Source organism: Benincasa hispida, chromosome 3, assembly GCF_009727055.1.
Source record: "Benincasa hispida cultivar B227 chromosome 3, ASM972705v1, whole genome shotgun sequence".
Taxonomy (NCBI): Eukaryota; Viridiplantae; Streptophyta; class Magnoliopsida; order Cucurbitales; family Cucurbitaceae; genus Benincasa; species Benincasa hispida.
The window spans coordinates 28214046-28231262 of record NC_052351.1 but is presented as its reverse complement, the minus strand read 5'-3'; the positions used below and the strand labels follow the sequence as shown (position 1 = coordinate 28231262).

General features: G+C 33.0%; 2 protein-coding genes across 2 annotated transcripts; one reads left to right on the top strand and one right to left on the bottom strand.

Annotated features, from left to right (window-relative positions):
- Window positions 1-2005: 2005 nt before the first annotated feature.
- On the top strand, window positions 2006-11194 carry LOC120072797 (chromatin assembly factor 1 subunit FAS2). The gene is made up of 12 exons (XM_039025301.1): window positions 2006-2318; window positions 2497-2608; window positions 5467-5493; window positions 5599-5671; window positions 6092-6195; window positions 6310-6524; window positions 6616-6712; window positions 9509-9581; window positions 9790-9878; window positions 9990-10128; window positions 10227-10327; window positions 10674-11194. The coding sequence occupies exons 1-12, from the start codon at window positions 2205-2207 to the stop codon at window positions 10970-10972; spliced, it is 1443 nt and encodes a 480-aa protein (XP_038881229.1). The 5' UTR covers window positions 2006-2204; the 3' UTR covers window positions 10973-11194.
- A 4188-nt stretch (window positions 11195-15382) lies between these two features.
- LOC120073954 (cell wall / vacuolar inhibitor of fructosidase 2) lies at window positions 15383-16821 on the bottom strand. The gene has a single exon (XM_039026881.1). It carries the CDS (start codon window positions 16243-16245, stop codon window positions 15679-15681), a length of 567 nt encoding a protein of 188 aa, XP_038882809.1. The 5' UTR covers window positions 16246-16821; the 3' UTR covers window positions 15383-15678.
- Between the last annotated feature and the right edge of the window lie 396 nt (window positions 16822-17217).

Genomic DNA, 17217 nt, shown 5'->3' with positions numbered 1-17217 from the left:
GACATGTGAGTGAAGTATCCTATACAAAGAGTTTGTATAAGACCAGATCACGAAATAATTAGTTTCTCTTTATAACGTCGTTACTTGATGAGATTAACATTTCATTAGAACGACCATAGGTGACTTGACCTTAATCCCGAGTGAGCTGTGAACGTCTATGAAGGCAATCCTTTGATTTGTGTGGGTGAGAGTGATCAGGTTCACGAACTCAATAAGCCTACCATTTTGAGAATTTGCCAGAGTAGGGAACTAGGAACACAGGTACAGAAGATGGAATTCACTAATTTCTGTCTTGAGAGAAAGTAGATGAATTGCTCCCTTAAGGGCTGATTCCGGGTCTTGAACAATGAAGCGGATCATCCTCTCACTGGCCAGAGAGAGATCTGGTTTATAGTTGGATTATAACTAATTGTTCATTAGAGGGATCAGTGGTACTTAAGGAGTTAGATGTAACTATAGGGGTAAAATGGTAATTTGACCAAGTTGTAGTTACGAGCAATTTATGAAGGGTCAACTTACTATAAATCGGTTATATCCATGGTCACATAAATAAATCTACAGTGCAAATAGTGCAATTGTCGGTTTTTAGTGGAGTGACTTACAATTAATGAATGTTGATTAATTTAATTGAAGAGTTTAATTAATTAATCTCGAATCATTGGAGCTTCTAACATGTATGTCCATAAGGTCCACTCGCTATTTCATTAATGATAAAATAAGGATTTAATAATTTTTGGAATAATTTGAATTGTTCAGATTAAATAAGGGAATTAATTGTACAAGATACAATTAATATAATGTATATAGATACATTATAAAATAAAGTTAATTTTGAATGAGATTCGAAATTATACTTTATATGAGAGATAAATATTTGTATAAGATTCAAATATTAATTATACGAATGAGATTCATATAAATACTATACGTTAAAAATAAATATGAATATCATTCATATTAAAACTCTAGGTTATAAGAGAGAGTTGTATTTTAATATGATTTCCGCATATAATAAAGTTAACTAATTAATAGTCAATTAGTTGTTCTTGATTATATTATTTTAATATAATTATTAACTCCTCATCACATGGGAGTTAATTTTCACGTAGGTGGGAGTATTATAACTCCCTCCCTCTTCCGTCTCATATGTGTTTTTTCAGAAGATAGATTGATAGAACAAGAAATGTGACTTTTTTCTTGCAAAAATAACTCTCTTTCTCAACTAGAGCTCTTTGTAATTTCCCTTTTCCCTTTAAAAAAAAAAAAGAGAAAGGAGCCCACACATTCTCAATTTCTTGCTTGAGAATAGTAAGGACTCCAAAGGGTGGTATCCAGAGTTTTTGGTTGTTGTATTCATGAAAATGGAAGAGTTCTGTGTTCATGATTCGTCGAGAGGAACTTCGTGAAGAAGAGAAATGATCTTCAAAGGTGAATTCTTCTCTTCCCTCTTCCTCGAAGAAATGCATGCTCATAGGATTTTAAATTGTTTATCCGGTAATACATAATTCTGTATGTTCTTCTATATTATTTTGTGTTTTTCAAATTGATTGTTAAATGCACGGTGTTCACACACTTCCACAAGGAATTCAATTCCTTCAATTATTACATTCACCCCACATAATCCACAAAAATAACTTAGATAAGTCCTATCAATATTTCATCAGTCGAAGTTGCCAAAGAATAGACTGAATGAAGGATGGGTAGGAAAGGAGGGGATGCATAGGCCCGAAAGAAGAAAGATAAAGGAGAGAGCACGACATCACAACCACATCAACATTCCATCAATTAATTAACAAAAACATTAATTCAAGAACCAAACTGAATGATTTTCTAAATATTAAAAATCAAAACAAAACTACTATATTTAAATATTTCGGACCAAAAATGTTATCTTCCTTAAAAAAAAAAAAAAATCAAAATAAAAAATCTCAATCATAATGTATGTAACATTGTAAAATTAATATAGCCTAACATTAGAATTTGGACCATCTGTCTTCATGTACTAGTTATATTGTTTTAATTCGAACTCAGGCTTTCCAAAAAGGCGCCAATTTGGGCGCGATCATCACATTTCCATACCGCCCATTGAAAAGGGCGCCAAAATTTCAGAAGCTGCCATTTCCTCTTTCCTTCTACACTTGAACCCTAAAATTTCTCTTGCGGTTACTCACTTTGCTGTCCAGATTTTGAAGCAGGACGAAGAAATGAAGGGTGGGACGCTTCAGATCAACTGGCACGACTCAAAGCCAGTGCTTACTCTAGATTTCCATCCACTTTCAGGTCTCCTCGCAACTGGCGGAGCCGATTTCGATATCAAGGTCTACATTCAGTTTCCCTTTTCGTTCTGATTTTGATTTTTCATGTAATTAGGCTACCAGCGTCAATTATTAGGTTTTTTCCAACTCAGGTCATCAAGGGATATGTTCTGAGTATTTAGATTTGAGTGGTTGGTTGGATGTATAGCAATGTGCTAATTGTTACCTTCGATTCTACCAGCTTTGGCTATTGAATTCAGGGGATGAACAGAAAAAGGTCCCTGGTGCTACGTATCAAAGCAGCCTTTCTTATCATGGTTCTGCTGTTAATAGCCTTCGCTTCTCACCTTCTGGTATGTAAAATGTTTCTGGGTCACTCAACACTCTGTTTAGTGTTATGAATCTAGTACAGTTCGTGAAATGCTTGTTTAATATTAGGATTTTATTTGGTAGATTTAAATATTTTGCTTCAAGATCAAGCTATAATTTTGTCAAAGTTCAGGATCTGCAATTTTGGTTACATCAATGCTACAACAAATAATATCCTCTCTGTAAACCATCAGCTTAATATGTGAGTTATTCCAAGTCTTTGAACATATAACCTTTTGAATGCCTTAGATGAATTTGGCTGATTAAGATTTCAGGACCTCAGTGCTTCAAAAAGGTATTTCCCCTTTGGTAAACCGTCAACCTAATACATACTTGACATCGGGGCCTTGAACATATGATCAATTTGAGTGCTTTGGATGATTAAAGATGCCACAATTGGAAGGCTCTTATACATTAGTCTTTGTGTGTGGTGGGGGGTTTCTCAACCCCCGCCCTTAGTTTGTTCTCTTTTGTTTTCCCTTGAATATACGCTTCTGTCTCTTATAAAAAAAAAATAAAGATGCGATGACCAACTTTTCAAATAAAAATTTAATTTCACAAAGGATAGATTTATATAGCATCACTCTACACGATTGGTCAATTATTGGTGGATATTAGGTCGAAAAGAGAGAGGGTGGGAGGGAGAGTGGGTATTATCACAATTAATATTGCACTTTTGCATAAGTCATTTTCAAAATTAAAGTGCTTTAGTTAAAATGAGCATAACTCAACTGTTTGTACTATCAACATCAAAGTTCGATGTTTGATTCTCCCACTCCACATGTTATAAAAAAAGTGAAGTGCTTAATTTTTTTTTTTTAAAGTTTATTGATATTTCTCTTGTATTCACTAGAGTTTATTCTATCCTCTATAGAGAATAGGTTTTAATTTTATGGACTCTTTTTGGGAAAAGTTATTGGTTAGTAGGGGAAGTGAGGATATTTTGAGTTCAATTAAAAATTTTAATTTTTTTACGAGGAATCTAATTAAAGACGTTTTACCATTTTTAGTTGTGCTTTTCAAGACATGCTTGCCAAGAGTTTTGATATGATTGAGTTTAGGCTTCTCCATGGACTGCTCAAAGATGGCCATTTTCTTTTATAAGAAACATGGGGTTTTCTATTAAAGAGAAGGGACTATACAAAGAGATATTTACCAGAATCTCATGGCTTTTGAGGCATGCCAGCCAAAAATAGATATTTACAACAAACTCATCCAGTCTCAGTTAGCTAAGTTGGTGGTGTGGCGATGAAGATCTCTGCTTAAATTACTTCAACATTAGGTTGAGTATTGTACAATCTTTGAAAGTTATAGAAGATCATGTGATGCAAGGAGTTTGACATTATACCAAATCTATGATCAAACAAGAGAAATCCATCATGAAGAGTTGAGAGAGAACTCTCTTGAACAAAGTTTTATTTCAATATATGATTCAAAAAGCTCCTCATAGGACAATAAAAGTGTCCATTTATAACCTTATTCAGTATTTTTGAAAGCTCAAGGCGCAATAAAGTGCAATAGTCTTCTAAGGCTTGAGCACAAGGCGCAAAAAAAAAAAAAAAGCATGGGTTTTTTCTTTGTGAGCTATATTAAGGAGAGAAAGCATAGTTGAAATGGAAATATGAAAACAAAATCTCTAAACATGTATTTAGGCTTACTAAATCATTTTTTTAGTTAATAAAGAAGGAAAAAAACCCTTATTATTACTATTTTTTAACACTAATGAAAAAGCGTCACGGCCCTTCACAAAAGGCACGTACTTGAGGCGTGCCTTATTATGTGAGCCTCATCTTGAAGACCTGAGCCTTGAGCCTAGGCTCGCACCCGGGAGGACTTTTTAAAACGACTTTATTTCAAATAACTAATTAAATCTAAAAGTAATAATTAAACATTAACTATTTTAAAATTAACTGCTAAACTACTATTAACTACATTATACAAATATCTAAGAATTCACCTACATCATTCATCTCATCACCATGTATCTGACATTGGAAATCCCATTATTCATTTTAACTAAGATAACCCCACAAGAGGTATTTCTTAGCATTCCTTACCCTTATATGGGTCTTTTCTTTCCAAACTAAATATGCAAGGAAAATTTCCACCTTAGGAATTGGGATTTAAGGCATGGAGGAAAAAATTTGCTGATTTTCATGAAAAATGACTTATGCCCTTAAGTATTCACCATGGCTTGATGCCGACATCATCCAAAATTGTGATACCCATAATTTTGATATTCTACATTAAGGCCATGTTTACCAATCCATATTGAAAAATGGTGTAATCGTATTGGAGTTCCATCAATTGATCAATCGTAAGGGGCCACAATTGCAAACGTAATTTGATTGCTTTTGATCATGTTTACTTAGAATTATAAATCTGTCAAATTTACTATTATTGTTACCTTACTGTTATCGTTTAGGGTCAAATGATAACGGTAACAGTAATTGTGACAGATTCATAATGCTCATGCTGTAACACTCTCCACACCTCAATTGGATCATGTTTTTTGATTACATACTTGGAAGTGGGCCCTACATTCTATTACAATTACAGAGCATAGGTAAACAACAAAAAGCGTAATCAAATAGAGGCCACATTTTAGACTACCATTGATTTATTATGTTTTCCCTGCAATAAACATGGCCTAAATGTTTTTTGGTCAATTTGGTGCTTTTGCAAAAAGGCTTCAGTATTTTTTTTTTAGTACTAAAGAATTGGAGTGGTGGTGTGAACCAATATATGTTGTGGTACTATTAGCATTTACCTCTCAATCTTGTATTTGCTGTATGCTTTTCTTAATTCACAGTTAGAAATTAATGCCCGTTATCTTTTGCAGGAGAACAACTTGCCTCTGGTGCCGATGGTAGTACTTTCGCTAATTGCAGCTGGTGTTTTCAGTACATATTTGTGCCAGTGACTAAATCCTTGGAGATTTAAGTCCTTATATACTAGTTTTCATTTCTTACAGGAGGTGAGCTTATCATATGGAAATTGCACCATTCGGAAAGTGGCCATTCTTGGAAAGTCCTGAAGACATTATCGTAAGGCTATTTTTTTCCCTACCCTATTTTAACCTCTTAAGAACCCATGGAGTTCAAAAATTGACTTGAAAACACCCTGGTAGAGCATATTTAACAACCATGAGTTGATCTAGTGATTGATAAGAACTAATGCAAATGGCAAAGGATTTAGAGGGAAGGTTCAAGTCATGGTGACTACCTCCCTATGAGTTAATACTCTACCAATTAACTTGACTACATAATATAGTAGGTAAATAGTTGTCTCGTGAGAATAGCTAGATGCTCGCCAACTAGTTCAAACATTCATGAACATTAAGAGAAAAAAAATAAAGAAAATAACAACTTGTAGAGCAGACTTAAATTGTAATTGTAAGGACATTTCCTAGTCATTGTTCTCTTGCATGAACTTCCACTAATTGTTGTATTATGTCTATTGGCTAGATTTCACCGCAAGGATGTACTGGACCTACAGTGGTCTCATGATGGTGCATATTTAATATCTGGTTCCGTAGATAATTCTTGCATCATATGGGATGTAAGCAAAGGTTGAACAAAAGACACACATAAGAAAAAAAAAAGAAAAAGAAAATTCCATTTCCAGAGTTCAGCTTATTTGCTTTATTGGCCATTTAGATCTGCTTCTTGTCTATGTTCTTCAGGGTCTGTCCATCAGATTTTAGATGCCCATTTGCACTATGTTCAAGGTGTGGCATTGGATCCACTGGGAAACTATGCTGCTTCTCTGAGTTCAGATAGAAGTTGCAGAATCTATGCCTATAAACCCCCGACCAAAGTGAAGAACAGTGAGAAAATGACTTATGTTTGTCAGCATGTCATTACTAAGGCAGAAAATGTTGCAGTTGATGATTCTAAGGTAGAAAATGTCAAGAGTATTCTAGTTTCTCAAGCAGTTAATATGTTGATATTACCTGTATTGACAATGGCATCTATGCTTGACATTGCAGTCTGCCAGAAACCATCTCTTTCATGACGAGACATTGCCATCTTTCTTCCGAAGGTTGGCCTGGTCACCTGATGGATCTTTCCTACTTGTGCCTGCAGGTAACGGTTGGGGTAGATGTCAAATGCTATTTACCACCTTTCCATAGTGATAGGAAAATATACATTCTGACTTGATGGACATTGTTTATTGTTTGGGGCAGCTTTAGTTCATTTATCACACCATATTTCTTTATTAACTTGATTGATAATTCTATTGCATGTGGTGGATCATCCATTCATCCTAGATATGTAGTGAGTTCCCATCGCGAATGTGGTTTGGTCCTCACAAACTATATATGGTTAATTTGCCTTGTTAGTTGCCCGTGTTAACATTGCCAAGGGATTAAATCATTAAGGGAGCGTTTGGTGTGTGATAAAAACAGAGAGTTGAATTGAGTTGAGTTGGTAAATTATTATCTGGAGAGTTATATTGTCTGTGTTTGGTGTGCAGAGTTGAGTTGGTAATTATTGTTTGTGTTTGGGGGCTGAGTTGAGTTGGGGTAGCTGGTGCTGTTTTTGTAAATGAAGTTGATTGTTTTTTTCTTTTTGCTATTGTTGCACATATTTTCCTAACTTTTCTAAGATAAAAACAAAAAAACTTCAAATTCTTTTACATTTTCAAAACATAACAAATTCTCTACAAAGTATTCATATACAGAACACAAAAGTTTGAATTCAATTTTTTAAGCACTCAAATAGAAGTGATTATTCCCTTCAAAACCCAACTTAATCATTAGTTACCGTAAAATTTAAAAAGAACTAAAAGGATTAGTGCCATCAAATGAAATTATTGACATTGTTTTAGATAGAAGCGGCGACACTTAAATGTTAATATTAAAAAAACCAAAATCTTACAATTTAAATCATAAAACCAACTAGTAGATAGTATTTTTTGACCATTTTGTGGAATACGGATTTACCTTTTTTCTAAAATTGGTGGAATGATTTTAGAAATAATGTCTATTTTTTCTACTATTATGTTGGATTAGTGTACAAGCTATCTTTAAAAAAAAATACTTGAGCCATAATTTTAAATTCCAATATTTCATTAGAATTCTGTAATATTTGAAAACATCAAGGGATAGGTTGTTTAAAACATATCGTTGAACTTTTGTTTAGTGAAACAATAATAGGATGTCATTTGCAATATTTTTTAGATCTAAGAAAAAAATGAAATAGAAGAAGAATAATTAGATCTAAAAGAACAACCATAGACAAAAAATCAAAAAAGAGAGAGGAGTTGGGAAAGAAAAGGGAAAATAAAACCCATACGAGCCACATAGAGAAAAAAGAGAGAATGAGAAAGACGAACCAAAAGGTGAAAGAAGAGAGAAGATGAAAGAAAGAGAGTAAATGTGAAGAGACGCATGAGAGAGAGAAAGAAATAACAAAGTAATTGAGGGAGTTGGGAGAGTAAGGGAAAACAGGTGAGTGAGTGATAAAATGGTGGATAATTAAACTCACCGTTTTATTTTTATAAATAGTTGTCGAAGTTGGGCACACGAAGGTGGTAGTCGAAGTATGTCGCCGAAGTTGCTTGTGCGAAGGTAGTCGCTGGAGTTAGTCACTAGAGTTGTCGTCAAAAGTGGTTGGTGGAACCTAGAGTTTCGTTGAAGTTGGTCGTGCGAATGTGGAAGTCAGAGTTGTTTTGTACCAAGGTGGTTGTTGGAATTGATTTCCGGAGTGTCGTTGGAGGTGATAGCCGGAGCTCGGAGTTGGTCGTCGGAGTTGGCCATCCGAAGGTGGTCATCGGAGTATGTCGCCGGAGTGTGGTAGCGGTAATCGCCAACGGAGACTGATGGGTGGAACCATTAAAAACATTAGAGGGAGAGAGAATTGGGGAGAGTTAGGGTGAGTTGAGGGTGATTTGGTAAAATAACCAACTCAATCCCACCAACATTTGAAATTGGTTGTCAAACATTGAGTTGGTAAAAAATACCAACTCAACCCAATTCTTCTTGGGTTGTCAAACACCCCCTAACTGGATGATCCACAACTAGGCCTTTGGTTGGTCTTACTAGCCACATGGTGGGTTGGATTAGGTACCTCTAGTGAAAGTTAGTTCTCAAGTTATTTCTGTAGATTAATGCCAGAATACAAATGGGATGATAATCCATTTCCTGAGATCACCAGCATCCAGGAATTTTGTTGGTTCCTTTTTATTCTGTTATTTTGTTTTCTTTTTTTCCCCAACCTGCTGTTTGTAAGGTGTCCAGGGTTCTTCATTTCTTTGTGATTATCTGTTCCCTCTCTTATTTAAGGAGTAAAGTCTTCCAATCCATTAAATGTCAACAGGGAAACAGTTAAAATGCGGGACAACGTGGAGTTTTCCCTGGTAGTCTAAAGAGAAGAGTAGATCAGCTTGATTTGTGTGCTCATGGTCTTTTATTTTCATTTTAATTGTTTTTTTCTTTACCATTGTGCTAGAATGGGATGGGCTGACTTTTAAAGTCTAAAGATATGGCTTCAGTTGATTTGGTAAAACTTGGAGACAGTGGAACTCGTATAATGATGGAACTGTGGTCTCATATCGATCAACTATGGAAATATGCTTCTTGTTCGTTCTTCATTCTGGTTTTCGTGTTACCTATTCCTTTTTCAGCATCTCTCACGTGCATGCAGAAGAAAGTCTCCAATTTTGTTTACTGCATCATAATTTCATACTGGAGCTTGAATACAAGTTACTTTTGGCGACTCATTAAAATGATGTTCTTTCAATATTACTTTTACTATATACATCATATTATGAAATATCGTTTGCATTTTTCCTTCCTATAATCTCTTGTTTCTCCACGGTCCACAATTTTAATTTTTTCTTTGAAAACTTTTGTTGATTTGATGCCCCTTTCATTTCAGGTATTTGTAAAATATCACCAGCATCTGAACCAGTAAATACAGCCTATATATTTTGTAGAAAGGATCTCTCCAGGCAAGATTCAATTCTTTGTTACTACTAGTTTGACAATTATGGTAATCATGCTGAGGCCGTACAATAGTGATGTCCTACATCTTTATTGTCATTGTTAATTCAACTTCTGTTATAGCCGGGCCAAATTACACTACAAAACATAGTGATATACTTGGAAAGATTCAAAACGAAGAGCGAACCTTCTTGAATTTATTATTTTTCTGATCAGGCCTGCTATTCAGCTCCCTGGTGCCAGCAAGCCAGTTGTAGCAGTGTGCTTTTGTCCAAAGCTTTTTAGTCTTAGAGGATTAAATTCAGGTGCTTGGACGATGGTTTGTTTTTGTTTTATTCATTGCATAATAATTTGTAGTAACAGTATTATTGGTCGGTAAAATGGTAACTTCAATTTTTGTATCATGAATTCTGCAGCTGGGTTCTTTAAGCTTCCACATCGGGTGATTTTTGCAGTAGTGACTTTAAATTCTTTGTACATATATGACACTGAAAGTGTTGTGCCACTAGCAATCATGGCTGGTCTTCACTATGCTGCCATAACGGATGTTGCGTGGTAAATTTTCCACTCCTGTCTCTTGGCTATTCTCGTTGGCAGTTTCTTTCTACCGCAGTTGCTCATTTTCTCAATTCTGAATTGTTTGTTCTTAAAAGGTCGGCAGATGCTCATTATTTAGCACTATCTTCTCAAGATGGTTACTGCACTTTGGTGGAATTTGAAAATGACGAACTGGGATCACCACTCACTCTATCAGGTCAGCATTTACTTCTCCCTTCCTGTCATGTTTCCTCAAAATAGTAGTTTGTCTTTGGTTAATTTTGTTGGAATCCCTTGAATATGATATCTGGTGCTTCGAATGACTAAGTATGGGGTCTGCAGTCTGTATTTGTCATTTGTCATGTTTACATTATTTTCATTTTTGACCCTAGGATTTAGAGAAGTGTATTATATAAACTTTTTAGTCCTAGAAATGCCTCGCACGGTTAGTGAACCATGTAAATTTTTGTGTCAATTCTCTATTGTTATATGTTTTTTGTTCATCTTTATTTGTTGATTTCATAACAAATTTGTTCCTCATGGTTTACTTTTAATCAATGTAGAAGATAGAATAGGCACAACAACCGACCAGAAGACGAATTTAACAGATGTGGTAACAATAAATGACGGTCAAAATAGGAAAACAGAAGCAGAAGGGAGATATGAAGAAAATGAAAGCGTTGAAAAAACAGAAAACATGGTGATTGAAAAACCTTCTAGTGGAGACAATCTTGTTGAATCTGACTGCAGAGGACATGAAATGGAAAAGGCAAGTAAACAAATGTCTATAAGCTCTTCAAGCAACTCTGTTACCAGCAAGCCAGCCAAAAGGCGCATTACACCCATGGCTATTGATCCATGAGAGGTACATTACCCTCTGTATATTCTCTTCATCCCCACAGATTTTGCTGAGTTATTAAAAGCATTTTGTTGGCGGTGCTTGATCAAATTTTGGTCACCGATGTAGCTGAAATGATCATTTTTACAATGGTTGATGTATCATCTTTAATCTCATTTTCCTGATGATAAAGATTTCAATGATATTTAGTTCTATAAGCCTCTTCTTGAGAAGAGTTCTACGATAGCAATATTCAGTTTTCGCTTCTCTTTGTTCTTCCGTGCTTTTATCCTAACAAACTAACGCGAAGAATTATTTCTAACATTTTTTCAATTGCATGCTTATGAGGGGCCAGCCGATTTAAAATCGTTCCACAAGTATATTTATTGACAGATTTTTTCTATTGGAAGAGCGCTAAAATGAAAGGCCTGATTTGGTAATATGCAGTATTTGTCAAATATTTATAGAATTTTCTATCGAGAGAGCTGTTATGTATTGGTATTTTTAATTCTTTTTCTCACCATTGATAATGTTAGAATTGGTCAATGATAAACTTATCTAACATAGATTAGAGTCCTTGGAAAAATAGTCAGACATTAGAGATTAATTTCGATGATTTAGATGGATGGAGTTTCCATTTATCTAGAGTAGGAATATGTTATAATGGATTGAGATGGGAATGAAGGCGAATAGAACAAGGGTGTGAATATGCCAATGAGTATAATTGATGAAGACGATCTTCAATTAAGACATCCTTGTTTTGATCTTGAATTTTGGCTATGACTACGAGGATATATGTAGGTTCAAGTGTCGTGCACCAAATGATTAATTTGGATTGGGTTGTCCACAAGTCAATTTGGACATGTGACACAATCCATCACATGAACCGAAACAGCTCACAAATCGGCATGGCTTGCAGGTTGGAAACTGAAATGGCACACTCCTCACTAGTGCTTATTATTCCAAATTAAGTTGTTGATACAATATATATATATATATATATATATATATGGAAAAATTTTCCTTTTGGCCATCCGGAGAGAGAATAGGGAGACAGGAGAGAAATATTAAAAATAAAAATCTTTCCATGCCAGCAATCCACATCATCTATCTAGTTAACTTTTTTGTTTAAATTTAATTAGAGTTTTCAGTAGAACGACTATTTAAACATATTTTTGAAAACCTGGAGATTAAAATGTCTAATTTAAAACATCGGAGACTAAATGCACACATTTAAAATATTGGGAACTAAATGCACACATTCTTGAAAATTTAGGGATCAAAGGGTAATTTTACCTATATATAATATGCATGGATGGATTTATCATGGTTCCAAGGCTCGAGCTCCCTCTTAACTATGAAAATATTAATATTAGTATATATAAATTGCTAAAAAAAGATTAAATTCTATTATTAACTCTAGCAAAATGTATAGTAGTCCCCCACAATGGAGGTTTGATTTGTTTCTAACTTAAGATTGTATTTGGTTTAATAAGTCATTTTATAAAAAAATTGAAGGATTTGACAATCATTCAAAATAGTTTTTGAAACACTTTCAAAATGTATTTTAAATTATTAAAAGAGTTTAAATAAAATTGGCTTAAACAGAGATTATTTTTTACTATTCAATTCCAAACATACTCTATATTTGAGGATTTATATTGAACAATTTTTTCTGCAAATGACGGGATATGGGATTGGAGTCACATGAATGAGTTGTGCGGTGGAAGAAGAGCACACAGTTATATATATGTGTGCATATATTTGAAAAATCATAAATATTTTATTCATTTAAAATATATGAAATACCCTTTTTTTAAAATCATATAAAAAAGAGGATTTTTTAAAAATATAAAAGTAAGAGAAACTATTTATACAAAATAGTAACATTTTAATTTTCTTTTGTACAGGTTAAATGCCTATCAGTCTATCGATTTTTTTTTTTATTTTCTATTGATAATTTGACTTTTTTTTATCTGTAGAAATTTTTCAATAAAAATTGATTTAAATTCTAGATCTTTCACCGATAATATGCTTACAAATTTGATTATACAAACTTTGGTTTATACCAGAGTTTGATTGTTTACTTTTAGTCTTTTTATACCTTTTAAAACATCAATTTTTTTCATTGTAGTTTTAAAAAGTGATTTTTTTTTTAAAAAAAAAAATTTTGTATCCCATGCTCACGTTGGCCAAACTTATTTCCCTACACACATTCTAACGTGTGATCATTTTGTTTATATCAAATGCTATATGTGAGATGTAAGATAAAATTTTATCTTTATCCTAAAGTACTAATAAAGAAAATATCGTTTGTTAAAGTCAACATGATACGTACTATATGTCCTATGTAGTTAAAATCTTCCCACCTTAATTTGTTGCACAAAAAAAAAAAAAAAAGTAAATGTAGTTTAATGTATTTAAAATAACGAACTCAAAGATATCATTACTTTTTTTTTTTTTTTTTAAAAGAGTAATACTTGAGTGCAACCTTCTATAATCTTCATTACTCTATTCAAAAAATATTTTTTTAAAAAAATTTAATTGTCACGTGATAATTTTTTATTGGAAAAAACATGGATGGCACAATATATAAGTGCAATCTCATTTCAAAAGTAAATTTTCATTTCTTGAAACGGGGCATTCATACATGGAGGAAAATGTTAGATATGTAAGCCAAATAAATATCAAATATGGACCCTTAAAAAAGGCAGAAACGCCTTGTAATATATAATGGGAAGACCATTTTCAAAATCAAAGTGCTAATGCTTGCTTTTTGATGACACAAATTCAATAACAATTATATTAATTAATGAGGAATCTATGGCTGCCAAATACCCGTGGGAACCACAGTCCATATAATGTTGGAATATATTGAAGATCAAATTTACTTTAGCTAATAATAATTGAAGTTTTAAATCTAAATACAAAATTTCTTTTCAATATTATATTCCCTTATTTGATTTAATAATAATGGTCCATAGCTATTGGATCTCACAAATTAATATTTAAACTTACCCGTAATGGAATATCTTTAATGTTGTATCAAAGGCTTAAGATTTTGAGGTCAAATCTTGTTATTGTTGTTCACAACTCTTAAGACATATATCATGGATTAGAAGGCAAAACGTTCGAATTTAAAGAAATATTTATATTGTTTTTTCATGGGCAGGGTTAAAAATTATTGAATTATTGAATTGTTGAATATTGTATCTGTTGATGTCAAAATACGGAAAAAAAGTATATGATCGTTAGGTCTTTATCCTCTTTTTTCATGTCAAAATGTGTTGGGGAACTTATTGAGTATAACCCGCTCATCAAAAGGAGAGCCTTAGCCTTGTCCTTGACTAAGGCCGAGCAAGTCAATTCGAGTCTTCGATTCAACCTTTTCTCTTCTTCAGGTCCAATTGGATCTTGGAGTGTGTGGATTTTAGCTCGAGTTCCGTTCTTTCTTTGGATCCAATAATCCATGAATTTGCCAAAATCGATTATGCCCTTTAGTCCAACTACCATAATAATATCTATTTAATTAATCCTTTATTTTACAAAAATTATTTATATCCTTTCCACTATTATCTAAGGTTTGACTTGATTACAAGTTTAGTCTTTCAATTTTAACTTTTTGTTTATGAATCTATTTGGTCTGCATGTACTTTAGAAAACTTCTAATGGATTTTTAAACTTTTAATTTTTGTGTTCAAGGGGTCCTTGAATTTTCCATTATGTATCCACTTGGATCCTTAACTTGGTAAAGATCTTTTTAGAAAAAACCAGGAAAGTATTAAACATAAAATTGAAAATTAGGTGACTATTAGACAAATTTTAAATTTTAGTGATCAAATAAATATGAAGTTGAACATTCAAGGACTAAACTTGTAATTATTATTATTATTTTTTCTAAGTTTAACAACATACATATGTGAGGTTAGAGATGAAAGCTATGATAAATAATATATAAGGTTTTAATTAGTTGAACTACGTTCATCTTAACACTACTCAAATAGCTTAACCCAAATTAAAATTTATATCTATAATATAGATCTATCACGCTAGTTTTATTAATGAAATTAACCCCTAGAATAAAACATGGAGATAACTTAAAATCCAAGAACATATATGATATCAACTTCTTAAAATCGAAAAAGTAAAATAGAAAAACACAAATAATTTAAAAACACCAAACTAGTTAAACATTAATATTATATAATTTATAACACTTTACTCACTACTCACTAAAATTGATCAATTTTCTTAAAAAAATAATTAATATTATATAACATGGGTGGGTCGTTTAGCAAGAAAATCAGACATAATTAACGGTAACTTTAATTAGATCTTAACATTATATTAAGTCACATTTAGATTAAAAATATGAGTAGCTCAAAAATTTGATTCGATTCCTCTCCATTGTATATTGTCTAATGGACTAAAAAATCACAAATACAAAATCCTCTATTATGTAAAAATTAAACATAAAAAAGTACTCCAACTTACAACCTAGTTCAAGCACACACATCAATCTAGAAGAAGTAAATTATAAATTAATTCAACAGATAAAAGAGTCACACACATGAACATTTCATCTAAAAAGAAACAAACAAATTTATTACCCCCCTCAAAAAAAAAAAAAAAAAAAAAAAAAAAAAAAAAAAAAAAAAATGCAAAAGCAAAAGCAAAAGTAAAAAAACAAAAAACAAAATTATGATTAGAGAGAGAACATAGTGATTGATTCACCAACCAAGAAGATCCAAAATCCCCAAAACCACTCTGCAAATACGCTTCAACCCTTCTTCTCTCCGGCCAAGTTTCGCCGGATAAGTCACCGCCGGGAACCCTCTGAAGGCATCATGACAAACATTGGCATAATCCGCCGCCGCAGAAACATGCATATACGCATAGTCATAAGTCTCATCAGCCAAGTCTTTGAGAGATGCTCTAAGGGCTTCCGCTGCAAATCCGTATTTTTCGGAGCATTGTCTTATGAGTTTTGTTTTGTTGTTGTTGTTGGCGGCAGTAGAGGCAGAGGTAGGGAGCTGAGACGAGAGGTAGGTGGCGGTGGCAGTGGCGTTAGTGGCACCAATGGAAGCCATGATGGCGGCGAGGCCCTTGGTGTCGGCGGTGAGGCTGGTGGGGTCAGATTTAAGGGAGGACATGCAAAGGTTGTAGTAAAGAGTGTTTGTGCATGTTTTTTGGATTAGGGTTTGGTCGGCGGCTACTAATGAAACTTCATTTTTGTGAAAAAAGATTAATGGGATTGCAAGGTAGAGGAGAAAGATGGAGAATTTCTTCATACCCATTTCAGATTTTCCTCAAAAATTACTTCTTTTTTGAGAGAAAGTGAAATGAAGAAGAGAGGTCGGGTTCTAAATGGGGGAGAGACTTGAGAGAAGGAAGATCTTCAAACCCAATGAGAGTTCTTTTTTTAATGGGAGAGAGAGAGGATAATGAATAAGACACTCCCTCAAGGAACCTTTTTTCTTTTCTTTGCTTTTGAGAGAGATGTGGAGAGGACAATGGAGAAGATATGACACTAGCTCTATATAATAGGAAAAGAAATATATATATATTTTCCTTTTTTGATATAAAATTATCCAATGAAATTGTATACAATGTGGATATAGAGTAAATAAGGAAGAAATGATAAAAATACCTCAAATTTATTCAAGTGAATAGTGAGAAAAATAACAGGAAGAGGCTGTCACAATATACACTAATAAAAGGAAAATTATGAATTTGTTTTGAATATGTATGCAAGGGTTATGAGGGTGTTGAGATTGGAAAACTTTTCTAGGGAACTCTCAAGAAACTTTTTTTTTTTTTTGGTTAATGTAAATGGAAGAGATTGAGAGAAAAGAGAGAAATGAAAGAGAGAATCATTAAGAAAGAACTGTGAAGAATGTGAAGGTGATGATGAAAAGCTCATTTATATAATAAGGAGATTGGAGAATCTAAGTTTGTTTTAAAGACAACTCAGTTTCAGTCTGAATAAATTCTTTTTACTCACTACATTCAAACAGCTTTTTTGTCAACAAAATCATATAATATAATAACATCAATTCAAGAATAAAAATACTTTACATAAAGCAACAAGATAAAGATTAAAAAAAAAAAAAAGAGAAATGATTCAAATCAGATTTTGAAGCAAAAATGATTCGCTTCTATCAAACCCCATTTAATAATAATAATTAACAATAATAATAATGTTTGACCGATCTCCAAAATATATATATATAATTCAATTCATGTTACTCGAAAGCCATTTCGGGTCA

Bases quoted from the DNA above. Each gene is read 5' to 3' on its own strand.
- LOC120072797 (XM_039025301.1), top strand. From the start codon at position 2,205: ATGAAGGGTGGGACGCTTCAGATCAACTGGCACGACTCAAAGCCAGTG. The intron at 2,319-2,496 runs GTCTACATTCAG...CGATTCTACCAG, and splicing joins GAGCCGATTTCGATATCAAG to CTTTGGCTATTGAATTCAGG. The intron at 6,713-9,508 runs GTAACGGTTGGG...CTTTCATTTCAG, and splicing joins TTTCCTACTTGTGCCTGCAG to GTATTTGTAAAATATCACCA.
- LOC120073954 (XM_039026881.1), bottom strand. From the start codon at position 16,245: ATGGGTATGAAGAAATTCTCCATCTTTCTCCTCTACCTTGCAATCCCA.